Here is a 24,204-nt window from a genome sequence, read left to right as displayed (position 1 = left end):
AAAGAAGCGCGAGACTACCGTGCGTGCACGGTGAACAACGTGCACCGAAACGCTCTCTCCGGTGTTCTCCCCGTAAGCAGAGGCTATCGGTTGTAGATGAGAGTTGCTCGCTTAAATTTCAGTTTTGTAGCAGTAGATTTAACTGAGCAGAAGGAAGCTATTTACTTGTAGGAATTGACTGGAACAGTGTCGGTGACCGAGCAGAAATAGTGTAGAAGTAGCTATCCGTTGCAGACTTCAGGAGTTGCTCGCTTAAATTTCAGTTTCGTTGTAGTAGATATAACCGAGCAGAAGAAAGCTACCTGCTTGTAGGAGTTGACTGGAGCAGTGTCGGTGACAGCAGGGATGGTGTAGATAGCAGGCTATCCGTTGTAGACTTCAGGAGTTGCTCGTTTAAATTTCAGTTTCGTAGCAGTGGATTTAACCGAGCAGAAGAAAGCTATCTGCTTGTAGGAGTTGACTCGAGCAGGGATGGTGACAGCGGGGATGGTGTAGTAGAATGAAGCTGAGCAGGTTTCTGTGAAATTTAAGCGAGCATCACTATAATAATGTAAATCTAATAAATAGCCGATCGTAACTAGAAATCTAGCTATAGGTCCCTTGTAGATCATTCTACTTGTTTACATCGGTAACGGTCTCCTCAATATTTTCTTCAATCTAATTAATTACATCAATAATTGTCAATAATAATAAAGAATGCTTAACCTCATTTTCATTATGTAAAACATTGAACTACGACCGTCACAAATACATGACGCTGAAGTTGATCACCAGCTAACATTAGACTCATCATTCTTCCAGAGTCCATTCCTGAACCCAGCCCGCGCCCTGGGCCCGGCGTTCGTCAGCAACCGCTGGGACAATCACTGGGTCTACTGGGTGGGACCGTTGTCCGGCAGCGCGGTGGCCGCGCTGCTGTACGAGTACGTGCTGAACTCGAAGCGCGCCAGAGATTCGCGCGAGATGGACGACGGGGACAATTCATCCATGAGGTCCGACGAGGACACCTATGACGACCTGGACAAACCCACCGGTCCAAAGTTTCCCAGCGCGTACGCCACCTATCGCCCGGTGGCCGGTGCATCCTCCTCGATCTACAGCGCGCCGCCGACAGCCCTGGAGCGCGTCGAATCGATCTACGGTGGCACGAAGTCGTTGTACTGCAAATCGCCGCCGCTGACTCGGGCGAACCTGAACCGTTCCCAAAGCGTCTACGCCAAATCAACGTCCGGAACCAAGGACGGCCTGATGATCCCTAAACCGGGCCCTCTGGTGCCAGCCCAGAGCCTCTACCCCATCAGAATAGGCCAGGCGAGCTCGCAGAACTCCAGAGAAGGCCAGCAACCGCCAAGCGGACCCAGCGGGCCGAGCCAGACCTCCCAGAACCACAACAGCACCAACCAGAACATGCAGAATCAGCTGCAGCAGTGCACTCAAAGCATCTATGGCATCAGAGGTATCTCCACCAGCCTGAGCACCAGGGAGAACGGGATCTATGGTGTGTCTACAGGGTCCAGCATATATGCGCGTGCCCCGGCTCCTCCTCCAGGCAACCAGAGTCCCCCATCAGGACCCAGCGTTCAACCCACAGGACAGAATCATCATCAGCAACAGCAGCAGCAACAGCAGCAACAACAGCAGCAGCAACAACAACAACAGCAGCAACAGCAGCAGATCACAGCTAACACTGAAAACACGGCTAATTCTAGGAGACCGGAAAGCATGTATGGGCATATTTCTAGACGTAGCGATGACTCTGCATATGGTAGTTACCAGGGCTCCACCAGAGGAAACTATGGGAAAGTTCCCGGACCACCGGGCCCACCTGGGCCGTCCAATGGACCCACCGGTCCCCCGCAGTACCGGGACCAAGGCAGGCCCAGCCCGGCAGGGCCTCTGCAGCAGAGCCAGCAGAACAACTTTCAGAGGAACTCGCCGAATCCTCAGTACTGACTATAGACTTGAATGTACCGGGTAGATCATCGGTGCAGCTGCTCAGATTGGCGGCAAGTGGAACGTTGATTGTGTCCGGGATGTCGCGGGATCGGAAATGGTCGTCAGACTCGGTGCGTTCTGGAAGAAGGGAAAGGCTGGACGTTTCGTTTGTATCGGATAGAGATTGTAAGGATGAGAATCTTGCTAAATAAAGCATACACGTGCCATTTTAGTAATGTGGTGAGAGGTGGATGAATCCTTGCGTCGGAATGCGCGGGAGACCACTGCGCAACGGACATCTGCTGGCAACCGCGCGAACACTCTTGACGATGTTTTCCCGCGAACAGGAACTGTCTACTTTGGGAGAACTGTAATTTAACCCTTTGCACTCGAGAGGTGACTCTCAGTCAACTATAAAATTTGATATTTAATGTTCAACTGTATATAATGCATCGGTGTGGAAAGCTTTGTTTCTCAATTTACCTGTGATTTTCCTTTGAGCTAACCCCCTATGGGCCGAATTTTGTTTCGTGATTATAATAAAATTTATGCAGTATGAAATTAATAAGTATCAAAAATTAAATCAATTTTACCCGGTATATTGATGTGTGACTTGAGCGCGAGCCTATAGAGGGTTAATTTAAAAAAATATGAGTGCAAAGGGTTAATCCTCGAATGCTTCGACCCAACACCGGAAGTAATTTAGTAAATAAATATTTTACTTCGAGATTCGTGATAAAATCGATTCGGCGCTTTGCGACTCGTCTTGGCTTAAACTTTCTTAGATCACTGAATAATATATATATAATTAACATTGATAATTCTAATTTCGTGATCACTGATGACACCGCGTCGAAACGGAAGATTCGAGAAAAATAAATCGAAAACGTGGGAGGGACCGTTGTACGTTGGATTCCAAGATGGCCGATGAACGGTCGATTTCAAATTTCGATCGCGATCCTTCGAATCGAATGGCAACCTAGGGAACAACGGAACGCTGACCAGTTTGTCCGAGAAATGGTAACTGTCATAAGACTGATCTCGCACAAGTAACCTTTTTCGAATAGACCAATTACCTTTTTATATACTGGCATTAACCCTTCGCACTCAAATGTTTTTCAATGAAAATATTCAAAATTCTCTAAAAACTAATTTAACGATAATTCATAGATAAATTAAGCAACAGAGTTCTTTCATTTAAATATTTCACGTAGCAATGGAAACTTTCATTTGAAATGTTAAATATTCAACTTCATAATTTTGTTGTATCGAATCAAGTGACTGAGAGTCACTCGAGTGCAAAGGGTTAATCTCATCGAACGATCGTTTTTAAGGGATACCGAATATAGAACGGGTCACAGTTTTTTATCTCGTTAAAAACTTGTCAGTTTGAATTCTGACGAGACGTAAGAAAATTAAATGTACAATATACCTTGTATCGAGGCCCTGTATCATTTTAGTACACGATGTATTTGATAGGAATATTGCGAAAGTAGATTGTCAGAGCGCGAACGAGAAACGTTCGCGTGTTTTGTAGATCTACGAGGACGGCAGGCGTTTTGTATATATATATATTAAACTTTGTATTTATTATTTTTTATTGTATCTATAGAATTACGATTACTGTTACCCTCGTCTATGTACGTAAACAAAAAAAGTTCGACAATAAACGAATCGATGGAAGTGAACGAAAGAAATGTCATTAGAGACACATTAATCATTGAAACCTGTACTCACGAACGTTTCCACTCGATCATCCACATTATTTGAATCCCGATCGCTCCTAAGTGAGAACCATGAAGTATAAAAATACTAGACCACGGAATAATAGATTAGCTTGCGGATAAAAAGAGAAGTACTCGCCGATTGAGAACTTTTAAATCGACAGCGACATCTATTCTAATTTCACTTTATCGAAGATACCTCCGTGATTTGAAAATTATAAGAAAAATATTTTACTCGTTGGAAAGTGTACTGTAATTGGGATGTTCGGTTTGACGAGAATATAAAAGAGATATAAATCGTCGAGGAATCGGTTCGCTTTGAAACGTAGGTGTCGCTGAAGGAGTCCCACAAAATGGGTTATAGTCGAAAAAAAATCAACGACTCACGTCACGTCGAAATCAAACAGATAAGTACACCAAAGGAAAAATATTACGATCAAACTTGCGCGTACCGAGGAGTCTCTTTCTTTGTATTATTAATCATTACCTCGCGCTCGGAGAATCGACGATTCGATCGAAAATAGATATTTATGGTACAAGAGAGTCGAAAGAAAAATAAAGAATTACAACGCAGCTGCTTCCCGCTAATATACTCTATGGCGAGTCGAGGGGGATCGGTGACGCCATCTATGAGAAGGCGACGCAATCAGCCCCTTATCAGGAGAGTATAACCGATAAAGGTTTCAAGAGAAATCGGCAGGAAAGATTGAGACGCGAGAAAAGTGACGAATCCGCGTTGGCCGAGCAGTGAAATCGCTACCGGAATCCGACGACATTCTCTTTTTGGGGTCTGGGCACTCGCGTTTCAGATCAGCTGATGACGTAACACGCGACGAGCGCAAAGGAGAAAAAGTTGGCTGTGTGCGACTGGTGACAGTGTTGGTGGGCGCGAGACTTGCGCGAGGCGAAGTATGGCGTAGGATTCTCTGGGCCAGTTTCGTCGAAAGTGTTAACCGTCCGTCCGTTCGTGCACGCCGCGCGGCCGTTCCGTTTGTGCCCGCGAGAGCCAGTCGTTTACCGAGCGTGTTTTCTCGGCTCGGCGCACCGTTGTCGCGCGCGCGACGGTGTTCTCTGGTACACCAGCCGTGCGAGACAGTCCATTTATTGCAGGGACACGAAAAGGACGTCGAGAGAGCATCGTAGCAGCATGAGCGTCGACGCGTACGGCCCCAGCAGTCAGACCCTCACGTTCCTCGACCCGGAGGAGGCGGATTTAATCGGCGCGGACACGCAGGGCAGCGAATTCGACTTCACGGACTTCACGCTACCGTCGCCGAGTCAGACTCAAGCATCGCAGCACGATGTTGCTCAAAGTCAACCTAGTCAGCCTGTACAGGTTGGTTTCTGGCTCGTCATATGTTTCTCAAGTTCAACCCGCGACCCGCCCGCGCCGACGATTTTACCGAGGCCTCGCCGTTTTCTCGTTGCGAACCGAACGTGGCCATCTAACCTGCTCCGTTTCAGTGATTTATTTTTGAAATTCTAAGGTTCGCCCATTAAACCTGCACGCTCACGCCTTGTGTCGCTCTCGCGACACTTATTCGCGGATCTTTTCCCTCGATCCCTGTGATTCATGGGCGGGATAATGTCCTCGGCAACGTGTCCACGGCTATGCCGTGCCACCGGGGGAACGTGGTTCCATTTTGGAGTCGGATTTTTAAGAATAACTTTCTCGGGCCTGAGAGGTTATGTGAGACTTCCATGGAGAACGTTGTTTCACTTTGTTGTGCGAAATCAGATGTATGAGACGTATCGCAGTTTGCTGCTGTCGAATGTGAGATTGATCGGATGTGTGATTGTACTTGTTGGTGTAATAGGAAGTCGAATGGGTAGTCTTTTATTAGGCGTTAGGAAATGGTAGTACCGAGCCAGGTGCAAACCGAATGAGAGGTTTTCAGGGAATAGGACTGAGTTGAAACTTTGATGTAAATATGTTGATCAATTGAATGGAATACTTATGTATGGAAGTAATTTGTGATTCTTGTTAAGGTTAATGGAACGAGTGGTGGGTCTTCCTTGGACTTAAAAATTTCTGGAGCCGCGCAGAGCCTCGCTGAATTACAATTTGAAGAGGAAGAAGAGGAGGCATATTATAATCGTGATTTACCGGAGCACGCTTGTAAATATTGTGGAATTCATGAAGCATCCTGCGTTGTTATGTGTAATGTCTGCCGCAAATGGTTTTGCAATGGACGTGGCAATACATCTGGTTCACATATCATTAATCATCTTGTCAGAGCTAAACACAAGGAAGTTACTCTACATAGGTAGTGTGTTTTACTTGTTATGCAGTTTTGAATTATCATTTCTAAAGTTTACATTACACGTAATCTTTATACACAGAGATGGTCCATTGGGAGAAACAGTTCTGGAATGTTACTCTTGTGCCGTTAGAAATGTCTTTGTTCTTGGTTTCATTCCTGCAAAGGCAGATTCGGTTGTCGTGTTACTCTGCCGACAGCCTTGTGCAGCTCAAAGTTCCTTGAAAGACATGAACTGGTAATTGTTCTTTTCATAATAAAGAATTCAAAGTGTACAATTATATCAATGATAACTCTATACATTTCAATGATCTTTTATCTTTCAGGGATCAGGAACAGTGGAAGCCTTTGATAGAAGATCGCAGTTTCCTTGCATGGCTGGTGAAAATTCCATCTGAACAGGAACAGTTACGAGCTCGTCAGATATCTGCACAACAGATTAACAAGTTGGAAGAACTATGGCGCGACAACGTCGATGCGACGTTCCAAGATCTAGAGAAACCTGGAGTGGATGAGGAACCGCAACAAGTGCTGTTGCGGTACGAGGATGGTTACCAATATCAGAATATATTTGGTCCGCTAGTAAAACTGGAAGCGGATTACGACAAACGCTTGAAGGAGTCTCAAACGCAGGAGAACATTGAAGTCCGGTGGGACGTTGGTTTGAACAAGAAGACAATAGCGTACTTCATGCTTGCCAAAACCGATGGTGACATGAAACTGATGCACGGGGACGAGTTGAGGCTTCGCTACTTAGGTGAACTGCACAAGCCTTGGTCAGGCATTGGGCACGTGATTAAAATCCCCGACAACTACGGCGAAGAAGTCGGCATAGAATTAAAAAACAATTCCGGGGCTCCAACGGAGTGCATCAGCAATTTCGTCGTCGATTTCATTTGGAAGAGCACCAGCTTCGACCGGTAAGTAATCCTTCAAGATCACAGATCCTCATATCAATCACACACCTCACAATAACGTTCCATTGTAGAATGCAGTTGGCACTGCGGAAATTTGCCGTGGACGACACTTCCGTCTCCGCTTACATATACCACAGACTACTGGGACACGAGGTGGAGGAGGTTCTCTTCCGCTGTCACTTGCCCAAACATTTCAGTGCTCCTAACCTACCCGATTTAAACCGGTCCCAAGTGTACGCCGTTAAACACGCGGTGCAGAGGCCGCTGTCTTTAATCCAAGGACCACCCGGAACAGGGAAGACTGTGACCAGCGCGACGATAGTTTATCAATTAGTGAAACAAAATGGCGGACCCGTACTAGTATGCGCTCCCTCCAACACAGCAGTGGATCAACTCACAGAGAAGATACATAAGTCAAACCTGAAGGTAGTACGGCTATGCGCGAAATCAAGAGAAGCGATCGACTCGCCCGTGAGCTTCCTGGCTCTGCACAACCAGATCAAGAACATGGAGACGAACACCGAGCTACAGAAGCTACAACAATTGAAGGATGAAACCGGTGAACTATCCAGCGTCGACGAGAAGCGCTACAGACTGCTGAAGAAAGCAGCAGAGAAGGAACTGCTAGAAGCGGCCGACGTAATTTGCTGTACCTGCGTGGGAGCAGGTGATCCAAGACTACACAGACTGAAATTCCACTCGATCCTCATCGACGAGAGCATGCAAGCCACCGAGCCCGAGTGCATGGTACCAGTCGTCCTCGGAGCGAAGCAGCTAATCCTCGTCGGGGACCACTGTCAACTAGGACCAGTGGTCATGTGCAAGAAGGCAGCCAGAGCAGGTCTGTCTCAGTCCCTGTTCGAGCGGCTGGTCGTCCTCGGAATCAGACCCTTCCGCCTGGAGGTGCAATACCGCATGCACCCGGACCTCTCGCGCTTCCCGTCGAACTTCTTCTACGAGGGCTCCCTGCAGAACGGCGTGTGCGCCGACGAGAGGAAGCTGCTGAAGATCGACTTCCCCTGGCCCGCCCCGGACAAGCCCATGTTCTTCTACGTGACCCAGGGCCAAGAGGAGATCGCTGGGAGCGGCACTTCCTACCTGAACAGAACCGAGGCGTCGAACGTCGAGAAGATAGCCACGCGCTTCCTGCGCTGCGGCGTGAAGCCCGAGCAGATCGGCGTGATCACCCCGTACGAGGGGCAGCGGGCCTACCTGGTGCAGTACATGCAGTACCAGGGCTCGCTGCACTCGAAGCTCTACCAGGAGATAGAGGTGGCCAGCGTGGACGCGTTCCAGGGCAGGGAGAAGGACATAATCATAATGTCCTGCGTGCGGTCCAACGAGCACCAGGGTATCGGCTTCCTGAACGACCCCAGGCGCCTGAACGTCGCGCTGACGCGGGCCAAGTACGGGATCATCATCGTGGGCAACCCCAAAGTGTTATCCAAGCAGCCGCTCTGGAACCATCTGCTGAGCTTCTACAAGGAGCAGAAGGTGCTCGTGGAGGGGCCGCTGAACAACCTCAAGGAGTCCATGATCCAGTTCGCCAAGCCGAAGAAGCTGGTCAACGCCGCCAATCCGGGCTCGCACTTCATGTCCACCTCCATGTACGACGCCAGGGAGGCGCTGATCCCGGGCTCGGTGTACGACAGGTCAGGCACCCAGGTGAACGGGACGCAGAACCATAACCCCTATTACCAGAGGAACGTGCCGCTGGACATATTCAGCAGGACGCACGACACCATCAGCTACATCAGCCCGGAAAGAGCGCAGGCGGCCATGAACAACGTGCCCGTTCCTGTTGGCATGTTCATGAATATGGCGCACGTGCCACCACGGTTTTATAATCAACATCAGCAAGCGTTACAGGCTAGGCAGAACCAGCGGAACCGTCGCGGCGCCGCTCTGTCCAAGAACAAGCAGGGTCCGCGCATAGGGAAGCTGAGCCAAACGGAGCAGAGCACGCAGCCGTACAGTCAGCCGGGTCTGCCCTTGACGCAGGGCACGACGCAGGGCATGTCTCAGCCGGGCTTCAGCCTTTCCCAGCCGGGCCTGAGCCAAGCGGAGCTGTCGCAGGACTCGTTCGCGGTCGGCGAGTTCCAGTCGCAGATGGACGGCTTATTGTCACAGGATTCGACCTACCAGGGCGACCGAAGTGGTTTCTATCAGTCCGGACAGTCACAAGCCGGTGGGCAGTTCTCCCACCCATACTGAGCCGAGATCGTACGGCTGAGCAACGCAATTGCTATGCAGCGTCGCGGGAGCGACTGAAGGCTCGTTCGACAAATTCTTCTTCGACCAACCAAACCACAAATCACTAACTGCGCAAAACGGTAAAACGGCTCGAGGCGATCGAGTACGGTTATTATGCACGCAGTCGTCGGCGTTAAAGAGGGTTTTAAAATCAACAACAAAAAAGCAACAACTACCACCACCACAACTACAACTACTACAACTACCACAACAGAGAGGAGTTCGTCGCAAATGAAAAAAAAAAGGGGAAAAAGCAGAAAACAAAACGAACCGTCGATGTGAAGCAAAAAAAAAAAGGAAAAAAGGGGAAAAAAAGAAATGAGAAAAGCAAACATTGAGGACAGGGAAACGAGCGGCGACACGCATCGTCGGATGGAGCAGCGTGCGACACGCCAATGGTTAAAAAAAGGGTTAAGACTGGGAGACGACACACAATTCACACTACCAACTCACCGTGACACGCGCTTATCGTGAACGGACCGTTTTATCGCGGGGATCGAGTGACGCTAGAGTTACGCCAGGAACAACAGGAGCAATCAAGTGAAAACAAAAAAACAGGCAAAATACGAAAAACTGAAAAAAAAGGTAATAATGATGAAGATGGAGATGAAGACGAAGATGATGAAGACGTTGAAGATGATGACAATGATGATAAAGACGACGACGACGACAAACAAAAGGGGAGAGAGAGGGTACGGAGCGTGTGACGATTCGCGACTCGACCGGATCACAAGTGTGCCAATATAGTAATTTCAGCGTGAATCTCTCCGTACGAGAGGAGGATAGACGACGCAACGAACGGACAGTCCACGGAACGCGACGACCAAGCGGCGAGGAGAGAGAGAGAGTTTTGTATTGGCAGTACCGCTGCGCGTTACGCGTCTCGGTTTCCCTCGGCGCCAGCGCGGAGGGTCGCGAGAGTGTTCGAATAACGATGCGCACAAAGTCATATCTGAGTATCGAGAGACGCCGTTCGCTAGGGCGGTCGGACAGGCCTGGAATTGATAAGAGAAAAAGAGACCGCATTGTAAACACGTGTTGTACGAAGAGTACGAAGGTATCGGGAAGGTAAAATTATTCGCAGCGTGTTTACGCGACCTTTGGACAACGCGTGTTTACGAATGTTTCGCAACCGCCTTGGACGCGACCGGTTAACCTTTGATCTTCGACAGTGCAGTAGATTCGCATCGATGGAGATCGATTTCGATCAGGACCCGTTCGAACGTGTTCATGACTCGCCACGCGGGACCAAGAAAAGGGAAACGAGGCGAACGTATGAAGAGGATGAGATCTTGGGATCTCTGCCATTTTTCCATCGGATCGTGAACCGTGAAGGGATCGACGGATAGAGACGCGGGACACGTCGAGGACAGAAACGGGAGGGATCGGGGGGGAGAACGGGAAACGGAACGCGAGGAAACGTACCGGCGGACATCGGCCGATTGTCGCTGAAATGGATTTAGTCGTCGAACAGTATGGAACCGACACTCGAGATGTCGTCGCGGAGAAGAAGTCCTTCCTAGGCTTGGCGTGATGACGATTATGCTGACCAAACAAGAGAGATCCTACTGACCTGATTCCGACATCATGTTGATTAGTTTCTATTTTTCTGGTTAGACCGGTACCGTGACACGTGTATATATTTTATTTACTGCAGGGGTCTACAGATTATGGAGAGGCGAGAGTAGTTTCGTTCGGTATGGATTTTGTGTTTCTCCCTTCGGCAGGGCTGTAACGTTATTAACCCCTTGGCGTACAGCGATTTCAGGATTACAGGATGCAAGATTTCGAAGCTGATTTAATCCTCTATAGGCTCGTGTAACTTTGAAGTCACAGATCAGTGTACTGGCATTTTGTTGATTTATTTCATTTTGCACTCAATGTGGTGAATGAAATGGTAACCGGTTAACACTAGGTTTAGGATATTGGGATAGAAAAGCTTTGCTTCTCAATATACTTGCGATTTGAATTAATTTAACACATTGCGTACCGGTAACGAGAAATATCGTTTTTATATAAAGACACTTAGCTATGCAGTTTGGTAATTACCACAGTATTGAAGAAATATAAAATTTCATTTAAAATATATTACACAACAATATGATATCTGCGTTTTTCTATGTATAGTGGTACAAGCTGACCTCAGTGAAAATTGCCATCCGCCCAATTCAGTTTTCTGAAAATTTGCCGGTACGCAATGTGTTAACACTGGGTTTACTGACATTTATTGTCTTCATTCTATTATTCCTAAAAGAATTGATGCTCATTTATTTAGATTATGGAAACTGGAGATTTGATAGTAACTGGGATACATGTCAGTATGATCAATGAAAATCAGCATAAACATTTGCAAAATAATATTTCTAAAATCCAGTATGCCTCAATTTCCGTAAACCTAGTGTTAACTGCAACTTTTACACTCAGGCGTGAAAGTTTGTCACTGTAACTTGAAAGTTACTAAATGTTTGATGAAATTATGGAAGCTATTGAATACATTGTTAATTCCTATTCATATGTGGATATTCATTAACTTTGTACTGCATAGATTTTGTTAGAATCGTGAACAATTCGGCCCATAGAGGGTTAAAGGAATCAATTATTATTATTATTATTATTATTATTAACAGGAATCAGTTAGTTACCCACTGGTCAAACAAGTATTTTTCTATCAATGTATTCAAATGGAATTTCCTGTAGTAGAATGGAGAATTTTTTTGTATTACAAATTAGTAAAATATTACTTAGTAACGAAAAAGTACGCCAAGGGGTTAACGGAATATTCGCACGTTCATTTCGAACGCGAGGGAACAGACGGTACTTCCGGCGACGGATCGGTAAATCGTTCTCGTCGCGACCGAGTACCGACAGAGTTGTACCGAACACCCATAAAATGGACGTAACTCCGAAACGCGAGTTTCGAACGGGACGTTACTCCATTGTACGTACACACGGTGTGAATAGTTTTTGATTTAGCGTTCATGGTATTTTACTCGTTCTAATGTACTGACCAAAATATTGTTCTATCTACTAATTTTTAATTCAGACACGCTTTCTTTTCGTTTCGTTCTTTTTTTACCCTCTTACAATACGTACACGTATACACACATACAGAACACACATCATACAGACACATATAATACACACATACACATAACACACGCACGAATACCCCTGCTACTTTATTTTTCTACTTTCCGTCTGTGTTGGCTTCTCGCGGTAATCAATTCCGATCGCAGAATAGACGATTGTTCGAAAGAAAAAAACTACAAATGGAGGATGCAGGCAGCAGCAGCAGCAGCATTATGCAGGCCAAAATTGTTTTCTTTTTTTCTTTCTGACCAACAGCGCACCGCTAACTGCAGAATATATGGAAATTCATTGTGAAACTTTATGGAACGAATAAATTTAATTTGAAGGAACCCTCGTTTCTCTCTATCCCCCAACGGGACGGATGGACGGACGAACGGACCACGTGAATGTATATAAATATTTTTTATTTAACAGCAAAATGAAAATTACAAAAGTCTGTTATATATTTATTACTTTAAACTTTGGCGTTAGGTGTGCATAGAATTGACCATTCGGAAATAGGTAACAAGGTTGTTTTCTCGGTTAATTGTCGCGTTTTTTATAAAAACGGGTAAATTATCGATTAGAAAAATATGCCGGGCCTAATTAACGATATCCGAGAAATAAATTATACGAGAAAATCATTCTTCAGAGACGAGGTTTCGTGCTCGAAAATGAAAATTGTACCGTTCGGACTCGTCTGCGCAGGCCCGGCGGTACGGGTATATTTTAGTTAACAATCTTTTTTTTTTCCTTTTTTTATACTGTCAACACAGCCTTTCGTTTTCTAAGTATCGTTGAACGGGTTATTACTATAAGTCGACGAGAGACTAGAAACGGAATCAAAACGGAGAGCCTACGTTTTAACATTGAAAATAGGAACTTCACTTATTGGATAACAAGTTTAGAATATAACGCTGAAATTTTTCCTTTTATTAGCTCACAGTTCACCTTTCAGTCTATTCTTCAGATTTCTCAAATGCATGTTTCATCGGCCCATTTCTTTATTTTTATTTTTATTTTTTTTCCCCTCCTGTTTCTTTGTTTTCGTAGAAAAGAATATAGTAGGCTGTTCAACCCTTTGCACTCGACAATGTTTTTTGTTACAAGTATTCATTGTTTTCTGACGGAATATTAACACTAGATTTATGAACCCGACAATTTGACGGATATTGCGTTTTTTAATTATTTATTTAGTATCAGTTGATTTTGATTCGTGCAATTATGCGAATTACAATAGTCTAGTTTTGAAGTTAATTTTCTAGAAACAACAGGATAAAGTTTAGAATAAATCTAGTAAATCTAGTGTTAATATCATTTGCAATTTACATAAACATATTGCATAAATTATGGACAGAGTTGTTTTATTTCTACTTGTTAACCCTCTATAGGCTCGTGTGACTTTGAAGTCATCAATATACCGGGTTAGATTGATTTAATTTTTTATTGCAAAATGACGAACGACATTAAATAATTAATTTTATACGTTGATATTTATTAATCTCATACTGCATCAATTTTATTATAATCAAACAAAATTCGGCCCATAGAGGATTAATGATTCGACGTTTTATATTGAATTTTTCAGTTTACAATTTCGTTGTGTTCAATGAAATGTCGCTCGAGTGCAAAGGGTTAAATTGTTATTCGCGAAAGACGAAACTTATTTCCTCCTTTGGCACGTGGCGTTTAATTCTTTTTTTCTCTTCTCGCTTTCAACAATTGAACCGGACAAGTGGATTGAAGTCGAACTTTGATCTTGATTTAAACTTTTTTTTCTTTTTTTTTTGTTAATTTTCTCTTATTTTCCTTCGAACAATAATTTTTTTATTTTTTTCACCCTTTTAAAGTTTTTTTTTCCATTCCTTTTTAAATATAAATTTTTCGATTATAATGAGATTCGATTAAGAGTAAGTACCTCTTTTGTGTGTATATGAATATCTCTCTGGTTCCAACGAAAATTCATTGACGTGTCGTTCTTGATTACATTCAAATTTGAATCTATCCCCCCGACGTATTACGCTAATAATACTCATTTCCTTGCTACAATCATCGTGGAAAACTAAAATAGTTTCATTGTATTCAGCATGAAGTAAGGCACCATGTTCTTATATGTACTCGACGACAAAAAAAAAAAGAGCATTGAATTTCCATCGCGAAGGACACATCGAAATCGAACTGAACAAAACTCCAAAGATGATCGACGGATGTTCGTACGAGAGGAACGCTGTCAAACCTTCAATTTCTAATCCAAGGGTCTTCCTCGAGAACTACGAATAATAATATTGCACGGCTCGTTCAAGGAAGAATTTCTGATACGTAAACTAATGACCTCTTTAGGATCAATTCCTTTTTTTCTCTCTCTCTCTTTTTCTCTTTCCTTCTTTCTTTCTTTCGCTTCGTATACAAACAAAGTGGCATTGCACATTCATTTTAAAAAAGAAAATTCAAATAGAACGGGAACGAAACGAGAAAAGAATTCGATGATAGAAACGCAACAGGTGAGCCGTTGCACGCAAGCGCAGATTATCACAAGATTACGAGCGGGTCGGCCCGAAATAAGCGTAGCAGACTGCCACACTATGTGCTCTCGGACATCAGTGTGGCAAGGATTATCAATCGAGTTGCTTCACGGTCACGTTGATCGAGGCCCATTGCAAAAATAAACTGCTCCCCTATATAAAATTACCCTAACTAATTAACATTTCTGTACTAGCCTGCAAACGAAAATTACGTAACGGTGTAGGATCTAGCTGAATCCACCTTCACGAATATCCTGGCCAGATCGTGGTGTTCCTTTAAGTTCTGGTAGGTTCGATCGAACACACGTTTGATCCTCGCGAACACGTCTGGGTCGTAGACCGATCTTGCGGTGTTGGTTAGATCAAATGGCTCTGTGGATAGAGTGGATCTATTATTTTAATTATCGGTTAGAGATGATTTCTTGTTTATCATGATATACTTACCTTCGATGCACAGGTATTTCCATTGATGTGGATCATTTTTGTAGGACCTCACTCTGCGACATTCCTCTATGGGAATTTTATTAGCCAATCGCACCGATATCGCATACTGATTGAAACTGTTTAAGATTTTCACTGGTTTTAATACTATACTTGCTCGCTGAAACAAATGAACGGTAGTGACGTATTCATACTCACTCGAATGTAACGTAATATCTAAAAAATTCAACTAGAAGCTCCCCTAATGACTGCCGATTCTTTGGCCGTAATACGGCAGTTGGAATGTCTAATTCTTCTTGCATATCGATGCAATGAATATCCGTGTGCGGTGTGAATTTACCTTCGTAGAGAGAGTGCAAACAAGGTAACACGGGAGGGTTAACACCACCTGAAACGAATGAGTCATTTGAATTGCATGGGACCTGTTGGAATGGTATCATAAAATGCAAGTACACTTACACTGGAGAAAATGGATAACCATAAGAACCAAGGAATAACTTGATATGGTCATATTTTTCGCGTCGTTGATATTCTGACACTGTGCCCAAAGTTTGACCACAAGAACTAACGGTCTCACTCTCCAGTCAACTGTAAGGATATTTAAAGGTTGAACGAATTGTCTTATATTGAATTAGATACCTTTTGCTAGCCATAGGAAACTTACTCCGAGAGTAACAGTACAGCAAGTGAGTGTTCCGAATACCGACAGCATTGTTGCAGTTTAAATCCACTTCTAAATTTTGTATCGAATCGTGGAACTTTAGAATTGGTACCTTTGCTTGTATAAGTTCCAGCTGTTCTATAAACTCTGTTGGCAGGAAAATGTTACTTCATTTACATTGAAATTCACACTGACCAGTTCTAGCAGAGATTTATCATTTCGACATACCACATCTCTTCAGGCATTTCAAAATTTGTTCCAAATGCCCGATAGCTTCGATTCTTTGATCCATCTCCGTATGCCTCACTAAAAGGCACATGTCAACATCACTGTTATCCGATCCAAATCCATTCATCGTAGACCCAACCAAAAATAAACCATACTTTGGAAATGCAGTCTAAACAGAATTATCGAATGTTCGAATCTTAATACACCAACCAGTTTAGGTAATAAAATACTGACGATCAAAACAGTTGTACATTTTACTCTGATTACTTGTGAGTAATGATTGTTTTCGCGTTTAAAGGGGAGTAAATAACTATTTTGATGGTCGGTACGTGTGGGTCGTAAAAAGCTACATTAATTACTTTAATGTAAATATACAGATATCTCCACAACATCATTTTGTTCCTGTATACAGTTTCAGTCTGTTGATTTACCATAAACTTTGACCAAATATCTTTGGAAAGATTATCCCAAATCGATCCACTGAGCAGTTCGTCGGGCGTACGAATTACTTCTACTAAATGGGATCTAGCGAGGAATCGATCTGGAGCGATTCCATACCTAGGAAATGTACTATAATTTGGCGACAACAATCCTACATATTTTTTGCTTCGTTGTACTCTCTGTGATGGTGGGCTATTCCTTCCTGCAAATATAATTGTTCATTACATAAACATGACTAAATGTTACAATCGTTACAGACATGTACATACCTGAATGATATCTTCTTTTACTCTGATAATTCTGTACCTGGGGCCTAGAGGTTGACATTGCGGTAGGATAAGAGTTAAATGGTCTTTGATTTTGATAAAACTGATGAGTATTTGAATTTACACCATACTGTACTATTCTATTACTATTTATAATATTATTTGAATGAAGTTTCTGTGGCTTGCTGTAAAAAGAAATGTGTATTACTTAAGATTATATTTACAGGACTATATTAATTTCTTTTACGTGTTACACATACTTCATACTCTGTTCAACAGAAGAAATTATAGAATCTCGTTCATCCGAGCTTTCTGTTTGGCTACTATCAACTTGATATTTATTCGGTGTAGGTGAACGGGAACTAAAGCCACTATCACTGCCATATTTTTCATTGTTTCCGAATGATTCTTTAAAGGAACTTTTTTTACCAAGTTTACTGCTATACCAATTTGATTTCTTTATCAAACCATTATTGGTTGGTCTAAAAGTAATATGTGGAGATGGTACAATGGGTGAATTATTTGGTGTATTTATACGCCTCTGCCAATTTCCTAAAGGTGTGCCACTATTAGACTGCACATATTCTATACGTTGCAGGGAAGGTATTTCAACACCCATCAGTTGCAATAATTCCAATGGATAAGATCCTGTCTGTAAGAATGCTGCTTTTACTTTAAGAAGTGTGACTAATAATTAAACGCCAAAGATATCTACAGAAGTTGTACATGTGAAAATATACCTGTATCAATTGATGCTTATTCTGTGTACAAGTATCAGGACGATACTTTGTACATTCATTATGATGGAACGCACTTGTACCATGAATGTGCATTGCATGTGTTTGAAGCGGCGGACACTGTCCATTCGCCTGTTGGCCACCCATTATCTGCACCATTATTTGTGGCGGATACACAGTGTGATACATAGTCAAAGTAAATATACAAAATGCTGCTAAATATATTATTTAGATCTATGAAGAATTTTGTACCTTTAACAGGATAACTATCACAATGTATAGAGCAAAGTATCAATATACTGAACGCTATTTAGATTAATTTATACAATATTCAAAAGCACAAAACAAAGTTAATTAATATGTATATATAAATTCCTTTTTTTTCCCTATACTTTCCTTTAATGGTAGATATATTTTTTTTTTTATTACTTACGAATAACAGTAAAGAAAATAAATTATTAAATATATATATATATATGTATCTCATTAATTATCGAATAAATAATATATAAATTGATAACACTCATGAAAAAAACTAAATATGAACCATGTATCTCCTTTTTTAATGCATCTCGTTCCCTTGTAACTTTAAATTATTTCAAATATACATAGACTTGTCTCTCTGATTGTGTCTTGCTCTTATTGCTGTATAATCCCAATTATAAACAGTGCTTTTGTTCAAGAGCCAAAGTGGTATGCTAAAAGTTCTCCTTTCCAAGATCCCTGTGTAACATTCAATTTCACAATTTACGAAGTGCGTTCCTGCAAAAACAAGGCAAATTCTAAACTCCAGCACAGAATTTAATGGATCAGCGAGAAATCCATGATCAGTGTGTACATCATAAAAATCCGTTTGCGTGTTTGTGTATTAAGGTTACGTGAAACCAAGATCGTAACGCTATATAATTAGAAGATTATTTCGAACTTATTACTCATGTAATATGATCAGGATTGTAAACATACACGAGGAACAACGATCGGTTATATTCAAAGCGTATTGTGTGTGTGTGAAAAAAAAAAATCTACCTGAATGATCAATGTTCAAAATAGTACTCGTAAATAATTTGAAAAAAAAATCCGACTTTTTGGACCGAACGGGACAACTGGGAGTAGCGGAAATCTCGATATATCAACGAAAGAAAGGATTGCTAGAAAATTCATTGCATCCTAGATGATAGTTAACGTCGAATAATCCCCTACCTATTTCGTGTCGCCATATTGTGATGATCCGTATTATGATCTTGAATTATTTGCCAAAAGAGTTACTACACATTTCCTTCTCGTTTCCGCGCTATTACTGAGAGGAAGACGTTTCAAATTGTTGGCTGGCTGCAATCGTATCTCCCGCCGGATTTCGATGGATCACAGTGTCTCGCTAGTCTTGTCGTTAAGTCTACTATCTTCGCGACGAACACGTCTTTGGGATTTGGGCGAGGCTCTTGACACTTTTAACGCATTCGAAGTAACTACGAGACTTGTCCGTTTAAATTTTCGAATTCTTGCACGTAATAGACGTTTCTTGGCTTGACACTACACGTTTACGGAACACGACGTCAGATGGCGAGGGTACAAGGGGAATTCGTGGCAGCACCGTGCAACATTTTACCTCCCTCGTTGGCCGCCAGCCAACGCTCCGATCAACTTAAACGATGATTCAATTTGCAGATTCACACATTTATATTATTAAAATAACAGATCGAATTCTTTTGTAACAGACACTAATAATATATTATCTTTTTTCATCTTTTCTCATACATGTTCAGAACGTCTACTTCTTTCCGCTCTTCTCATGGGAATGGACTAACGGAAAATGTATGAATAAATTGGGTGAAGTAAGAAACAGGTAAATTTATCAATTCATCTAATACAATACGGTATATTTAGGCACACACGGAATATTGCTTCACTAGTCTTTGGAATTCTGACGTCTTCTGAGAGTATTCTTTGACAAACGGGTGTTCTGCGTGTGATTCCTTCAACTGACTCAAATAACGGTTGGCAACTTCTGGTTGCTTTCCTAACTGATGAGACAGGACAACCATGTTGATCAAAGTAACCGGATTATTGCTGTCCTTCTCAAGGGAGTCCTGCAAGACGGTTTCAGCTTCTTCGTATTTGCCTTGTCCAATGAAACAGGCAGCTTGTCCATTCAGCATCATAGTTGTACGAGAATATTTATCTGTCATTTCCTATAATGAAATAGAGAAATATCGGTAAATGAAATAATTCAAGAAAAATACCTTGTCTAGGTAAACTATCTCCATATACCTGTAGTATATAATAAGCCTCGTGCAGTTTATCCGCACCAGTGGTAATATTTAACCACGCTTGAGCCAGTTGGGTTACAATAGAATCTTCGTCTATTGCTTGCATAGTTTTCAACACTTCTTTCGCGAGGTCCACTCTGTACATTTTCAAATAGATTGCTAACTTCAATGACAGACATTCTAAATGCTCTGCATCCTTAAGTATCGTAAGTGCAGCGTCCAGATTGTTCTCATGGTAATGAATGGTAGCAGCAACGATTACAAGATTGTAATTATTGTAATCGATGTTATTAGTTGCCTCCTGTAGTTCTGTGAGTACAGCTTCTCTACGACTGGGGTTGGCAAAGTAATCCGCCAATGTTTTGAGGGGTTGAAGTTCTGCCGGTGATGAACTATTTATTTCATCCAGTACAACTCGGAAATTTCTCTGCGCTATATACGCGCGATAAAGGTACCCATCTCGTTCTACGGCCATTGCTGGCGTAGACGGCTGCAATAAAAAATCATATTTATTAACCGACCAGTTGAATCAGTGATGACAGATTCTCGTTGACGTGACAGAATCTGACAGAAACCGCAGTCATCGAATTCAACTATACATAAGAAGACAGATATTCAAAGTAATAATCAAATTATCGCGAACCTTCAGCTTCTGTGCTTCCTTGATACATTCTTGATAATTACCGATGAGAAAATTGTCTTTCACGCCAAAAAGCTGAGTTATCTTGTCCGCGGCCATATTGTGTTCTATATTGTATGCCACTTAACTCACGAATGCATCAATTCAAATATATGAATTTTTTCAACAATTCTGAGCTATCGCTAAATTAATTAATCAGTCGTCAGAAATGGATAAAATTAATTTTCAAACGATCATAATTTATTTTGTTGCTTTATATGTCATTTAACGAACACATGGTACATACACGTGGACCAATGTGAACTTGTGCTAGAAGCTACGTATACAACCGAATAGAAACATAAAGAAAATTAAAAACGACGATTAAACATTAGTTTATTTAGTCTTTCTGAATAAACATTACTCGAATAACTCTTAATCATAGATTGTCCGAATAACATTTTGTTTGGTTCATATCAACGGCATGCTACCCACGTGGCGCCATCTATGAGCAGACAGAGACCCCCATAAAATTTCGACGTCATGTAAACACTTACTTGTGACATTGCCAAATCTGTTTATACTGGCAAATCCAATTGCTAGTCGGTCATGTCTTCCTATTTTTTTTCATTCTTACAATTATACATGGGAAACCTATAGCTATTCTTTTCTATTGCCATCACTCGTACCTGAAAGTATATTCGGGCCAATAATTGCGTACATTAAAAGTTAACCCTTTGCGTCAAAATTGTAAAATTTCGTATTTAACATTAAGTCTAGAATAATCTGTTGATAAAATACCATTGTTCCCCTTATTTTGTGCATAGATTCTTCGTTAAATTAATTAAAAAAAATATCTATATCTTATAAAAATAAATCGAATATTCCAGTGACAAATTTTTGGAGTACAAAGGGTTAAATCTCTGAATTTCACTACTCGAAATTTTTAGACTCTAAATCTGACGTCCTTTTGGTATTTTAATTACGTCAACAATTCTTTTTTTATGGGGCTGCATTTTAATTCGAGGAGAAAAATTCTATGGATAAACATGGGAAAATTCTCTCGATTACGCCGAAGGTAATCCCCGCGTCGGTACACGGAAAGGGATCGGACGTGAGAAGATCGAGTTATATTCGTTGATGGTTGAAACATTTTATTTATACCTGCACTCGTGGATTATCACATATTTCCTAATTTTAACCATGAAAATACGGCTCTCTCTCGGGATCGCAACAAAGATCGTGGTCGCTTCCGCGCACAGCTCTGTACGCTCCACGCGCGACGATCATAAATGTTTATAAAAAAATATCGACCCGAGAGTTTTCGACTCTCTCCAACTCGCTGTACAATCTTCGGCAAGGAGGTATACTTTTCACTGCGTGCCATCTTTCACGCGACACGGCGGTGGACAAGATAGTTGCATCACGGTCGTCGTGATAAATTACATACATATATATATATATATACATACATATACATATACATTTACATGGATGTACGGTACACACGCGTGCATGGATTCCGCGAGAGACAAGGCTGGAATCGTGACGCAATTTCGCATAACTGAAGATTAAAACGCGCTCGGCTTTCACAACTTAGTCGGTACAGCCACCAAAAAAAAAAAAGAAAAAAGAAAAAAAAATGAAAGAAAGAAAAAAACAAAAAAAAATATAGAAGAAAAAAAAATAAACGAGAACGACAATGGTAGCATTCGAGGAGAAAATGAGGAAGGCACTTCCTTGGCACGTGATCACAGAAGAACGCAGGTACTGCGGAACGCGTCGCGTCGAACAGGACGCCGCGAGGGCACGCGACACGCTTGCGGTAAGATCGGATAGAAAAAGAATACTCGTAACTGTTTCTCTCTGTTTCCTGTACGTCCGTCTGTCTGTCGGTCTGTCCGTCTTCATGGAAGAAAAGAACGGTGTTACCCCTGCAGTAACAAGGTGATTCGGTAACGCATTTAGATAGATATCGGTCGCGCGATAACGGTGATAATTATTTTCACTATGACGATGACAAATGACGATGACGAAGATGACGATAATTCCTTTCGATGGCAATAATATAAATGACACGATTGGCGATGATCGTTATGATGTCGATGAAGATGATAATTTGTAATAACAATAACAATAATAATAATAATATTACGTAGTATTAATAATTAATAATAATTAATAATAATAATAATAATAATAATAATAATAATAGTGACAACAACAATTATAATTAAAGAAAAGAGAAAAATGCATTCCACTACGCAGGTGTAAATCATTTCCTTTCGAATGTTCTTCCTTATTTTTTTTTACCCTCGGATTTCAATACGATTCGTAATTGAAACACTCTTTTCCTTCGTTTCCTTATGTTTCGCTTTGTACACGTCGTATAAATAAGTAGGAGCAAATGATTCATCTAACAGCTAATAACTTAGTAGAAAGAATACGCGTGGAAATATCTACAAGTATGTATAAAACCATTGTTGTATTGGCAACGCGCGCGGCCGTTTCCCGTGCGAACAGCTTTCTCCGAGGTGGATCGGCACGATGATTCCCCCGTCGGCGAGAGATCGTGGACCGAGAGAACCGTGTTCTCTCTATCTCTCTCGTTTGATCGAAAAATAATTCCCTTCGTCGTCGAGTTGTACAATACAAAATGGCAGTTGTGTTGCGGTAAAACGCGCGGCGCGCGGACGAGGGCGTGACGGAAGATGGAGGGCTTGACGAACGCGAGGATATTTTGCTCTAATACTGCTGCTGCTACCGGACTCGTCTTCGGCTTCCGGGACGATCGTCGAGCGTTCTTCGGGCCGCCGCGCGAGGGACGCCGGCGCCCGCTTCGATCGGAAGAGACCCGCCCGTCCAACGGAATCCTCCGATTTTCGGGGAACCCCTCCGGTGGTTCTTTATCGTTTTTTTGTTCTGGCATTGTCGGTCGTAAGGCACGTAACGTGTTCGTTAAAGGAAAAGGGACGCTATATAAAAATGTAAAATCTGCACTCGCTTATCTCACTCGCTCACTCACTTTATCCGCTTCTTTCACTCTCGCTCTCTCATTCGCTCTCACTCTCTGTCTTCTCCTACCCTCCACTGACCCTCCTCTCCCCCTCGATCTCTCTCTGTCTCTCTTTGTCTCTCCGTTATCTGCTCCCCGCGACACGTATATTCGCACGCACGTTCTGGCACACACTTTCGCTCATTTCTCATTCCATTTAAATATCGCGTAGAAACCAGGCGCTTGACTCGAATCAATAAGACAGTCCTCCGAGCGCAACGCTGACGCGTTCAGGAGGAGCTGTTCGACGTTTGATGGTCCGTAAGGCGTCTTTCGGATCAACCCGCGTTCTCCAACGCGGAGTCGACGCTTCTGTCGACGGCGTTAAGCTGTCGATGTACGAATTATTCGCGCGATCCGCACGAACACGATAGGAATGGACGCCCTCGAAGCGAACGTGTTGTCTCCTCGAACGAGCGGGTCCCTCGCGGTCGAGTCGACGGCAAGGTGGCACGGATGAGGCGAGCAAATGAAAGAGGAAAAGAGAGAACGAGAGAAACGGCGAACGAGCGTCCGTCGCGCGGCCGGACGCGTTGTCAATGCTGCGTCTCCGATATGGTCTTCACAGGCTCCAAGCCTTGCTTCTCGTGCCTCTCCTCGTCCTTGTCCGGGTTGTCCCACGACTGCCTCTGCCCGGAGCCGAAGATGATGTAGAAGATCGCGCACACGATGTACACGCCCGCAGAGATCATGAAGACCAGCCTCCATTTCGCCTGCGTCGGCTGCGAACAAAGAAATCCGTTAACGCGACGCACTGGCACATGCTAACCTGAAACTCTGCGACAAAGGTAGCGTCCTCTTGAATCGA

The 24,204-nt window shown here is 42.8% G+C and overlaps 5 protein-coding genes across 13 annotated transcripts in view; 2 read left to right on the top strand and 3 right to left on the bottom strand.

Moving 5' to 3' along the window:
- The window catches only part of bib (MIP channel family protein big brain), a 28,993-nt gene extending 25,378 nt beyond the window's left edge, over positions 1–3,615 (top strand). The window contains exon 4 of the mRNA XM_031979925.2: positions 802–3,615. Within this exon, the coding sequence (XP_031835785.1) occupies positions 802–1,953 (1,152 nt within the window). The 3' untranslated portion in view covers positions 1,954–3,615. The remainder of the gene's footprint in view (positions 1–801) is intronic.
- Positions 3,616–3,897: 282 nt separating this feature from the next.
- Positions 3,898–12,509, top strand: Upf1 (Upf1 RNA helicase). Its single transcript, XM_031979913.2, has 5 exons — positions 3,898–4,995; positions 5,649–5,926; positions 6,003–6,158; positions 6,247–6,840; positions 6,909–12,509. The coding sequence occupies exons 1-5, from the start codon at positions 4,807–4,809 to the stop codon at positions 9,049–9,051; spliced, it is 3,360 nt and encodes a 1,119-aa protein (XP_031835773.1). The 5' UTR covers positions 3,898–4,806; the 3' UTR covers positions 9,052–12,509.
- A 58-nt stretch (positions 12,510–12,567) lies between these two features.
- LOC116428200 (poly(A) RNA polymerase gld-2 homolog A) lies at positions 12,568–18,154 on the bottom strand. Of its 3 annotated transcripts, none has more exons than XM_076366843.1 (12): positions 18,003–18,154; positions 17,459–17,605; positions 16,979–17,381; positions 16,722–16,903; positions 16,371–16,654; positions 16,012–16,180; positions 15,787–15,930; positions 15,582–15,710; positions 15,321–15,510; positions 15,126–15,241; positions 14,923–15,053; positions 12,568–14,834 (listed from the first exon to the last, which is right to left on the bottom strand). In XM_076366843.1, the coding sequence occupies exons 3-12, from the start codon at positions 17,335–17,337 to the stop codon at positions 14,775–14,777; spliced, it is 1,764 nt and encodes a 587-aa protein (XP_076222958.1). In that variant the 5' UTR covers positions 17,338–17,381; positions 17,459–17,605; positions 18,003–18,154; the 3' UTR covers positions 12,568–14,774. The 3 variants fall into 3 exon arrangements, with proteins under 3 accessions (XP_076222958.1, XP_076222957.1, XP_031835401.1); XM_076366842.1 differs by having other exon boundaries at positions 16,979–17,370; XM_031979541.2 differs by having other exon boundaries at positions 16,979–17,370; positions 17,459–18,009.
- A 1,129-nt stretch (positions 18,155–19,283) lies between these two features.
- Positions 19,284–20,846, bottom strand: epsilonCOP (coatomer subunit epsilon). Its single transcript, XM_031979672.2, has 3 exons — positions 20,366–20,846; positions 19,724–20,212; positions 19,284–19,644 (listed from the first exon to the last, which is right to left on the bottom strand). Exons 1-3 carry the CDS (start codon positions 20,459–20,461, stop codon positions 19,336–19,338), a joined length of 894 nt encoding a protein of 297 aa, XP_031835532.2. The 5' UTR covers positions 20,462–20,846; the 3' UTR covers positions 19,284–19,335.
- Positions 20,847–21,011: 165 nt separating this feature from the next.
- Picot (putative inorganic phosphate cotransporter protein picot) overlaps positions 21,012–24,204 on the bottom strand; it is a 42,421-nt gene continuing 39,228 nt past the window's right edge. For 5 of the 7 annotated variants that reach the window (XM_076366855.1, XM_031979677.2, XM_031979675.2 and 2 more), the window contains exon 8: positions 21,070–24,118. In XM_076366855.1, coding sequence (XP_076222970.1) covers positions 23,933–24,118 — 186 coding nt within the window. In that variant the 3' untranslated portion in view covers positions 21,070–23,932. Of the gene's footprint in view, positions 21,031–21,069; positions 24,119–24,204 lie in introns of those variants that run through there. The other 2 variants (XR_012998407.1, XM_031979674.2) reach the window with 2 other exon arrangements.

Source organism: Nomia melanderi, chromosome 4 (genome assembly GCF_051020985.1).
Source record: "Nomia melanderi isolate GNS246 chromosome 4, iyNomMela1, whole genome shotgun sequence".
In the NCBI taxonomy this organism is placed as follows: domain Eukaryota; kingdom Metazoa; phylum Arthropoda; class Insecta; order Hymenoptera; family Halictidae; genus Nomia; species Nomia melanderi.
Note: the sequence above shows the minus strand (reverse complement) of the source record. Positions and strands in the feature narration are given on the sequence as shown.

Bases quoted from the DNA above. Each gene is read 5' to 3' on its own strand.
- Upf1 (XM_031979913.2), top strand. From the start codon at position 4,807: ATGAGCGTCGACGCGTACGGCCCCAGCAGTCAGACCCTCACGTTCCTC. The intron at 6,159-6,246 runs GTAATTGTTCTT...TTTATCTTTCAG, and splicing joins TCCTTGAAAGACATGAACTG to GGATCAGGAACAGTGGAAGC. The intron at 6,841-6,908 runs GTAAGTAATCCT...GTTCCATTGTAG, and splicing joins AAGAGCACCAGCTTCGACCG to AATGCAGTTGGCACTGCGGA.
- LOC116428200 (XM_031979541.2), bottom strand. From the start codon at position 17,644: ATGTATCACACTGTGTATCCGCCACAAATAATGGTGCAGATAATGGGT. The intron at 16,655-16,721 runs GTATGTACATGT...TTATATTTGCAG, and splicing joins TAAAAGAAGATATCATTCAG to GAAGGAATAGCCCACCATCA. The intron at 15,931-16,011 runs GTATGTCGAAAT...TCCTGCCAACAG, and splicing joins GAAATGCCTGAAGAGATGTG to AGTTTATAGAACAGCTGGAA.
- epsilonCOP (XM_031979672.2), bottom strand. From the start codon at position 20,461: ATGGCCGCGGACAAGATAACTCAGCTTTTTGGCGTGAAAGACAATTTT. The intron at 20,213-20,365 runs GTTCGCGATAAT...TTTTTATTGCAG, and splicing joins AGGAAGCACAGAAGCTGAAG to CCGTCTACGCCAGCAATGGC. The intron at 19,645-19,723 runs GTATATGGAGAT...ATTTCATTATAG, and splicing joins AGGCTTATTATATACTACAG to GAAATGACAGATAAATATTC.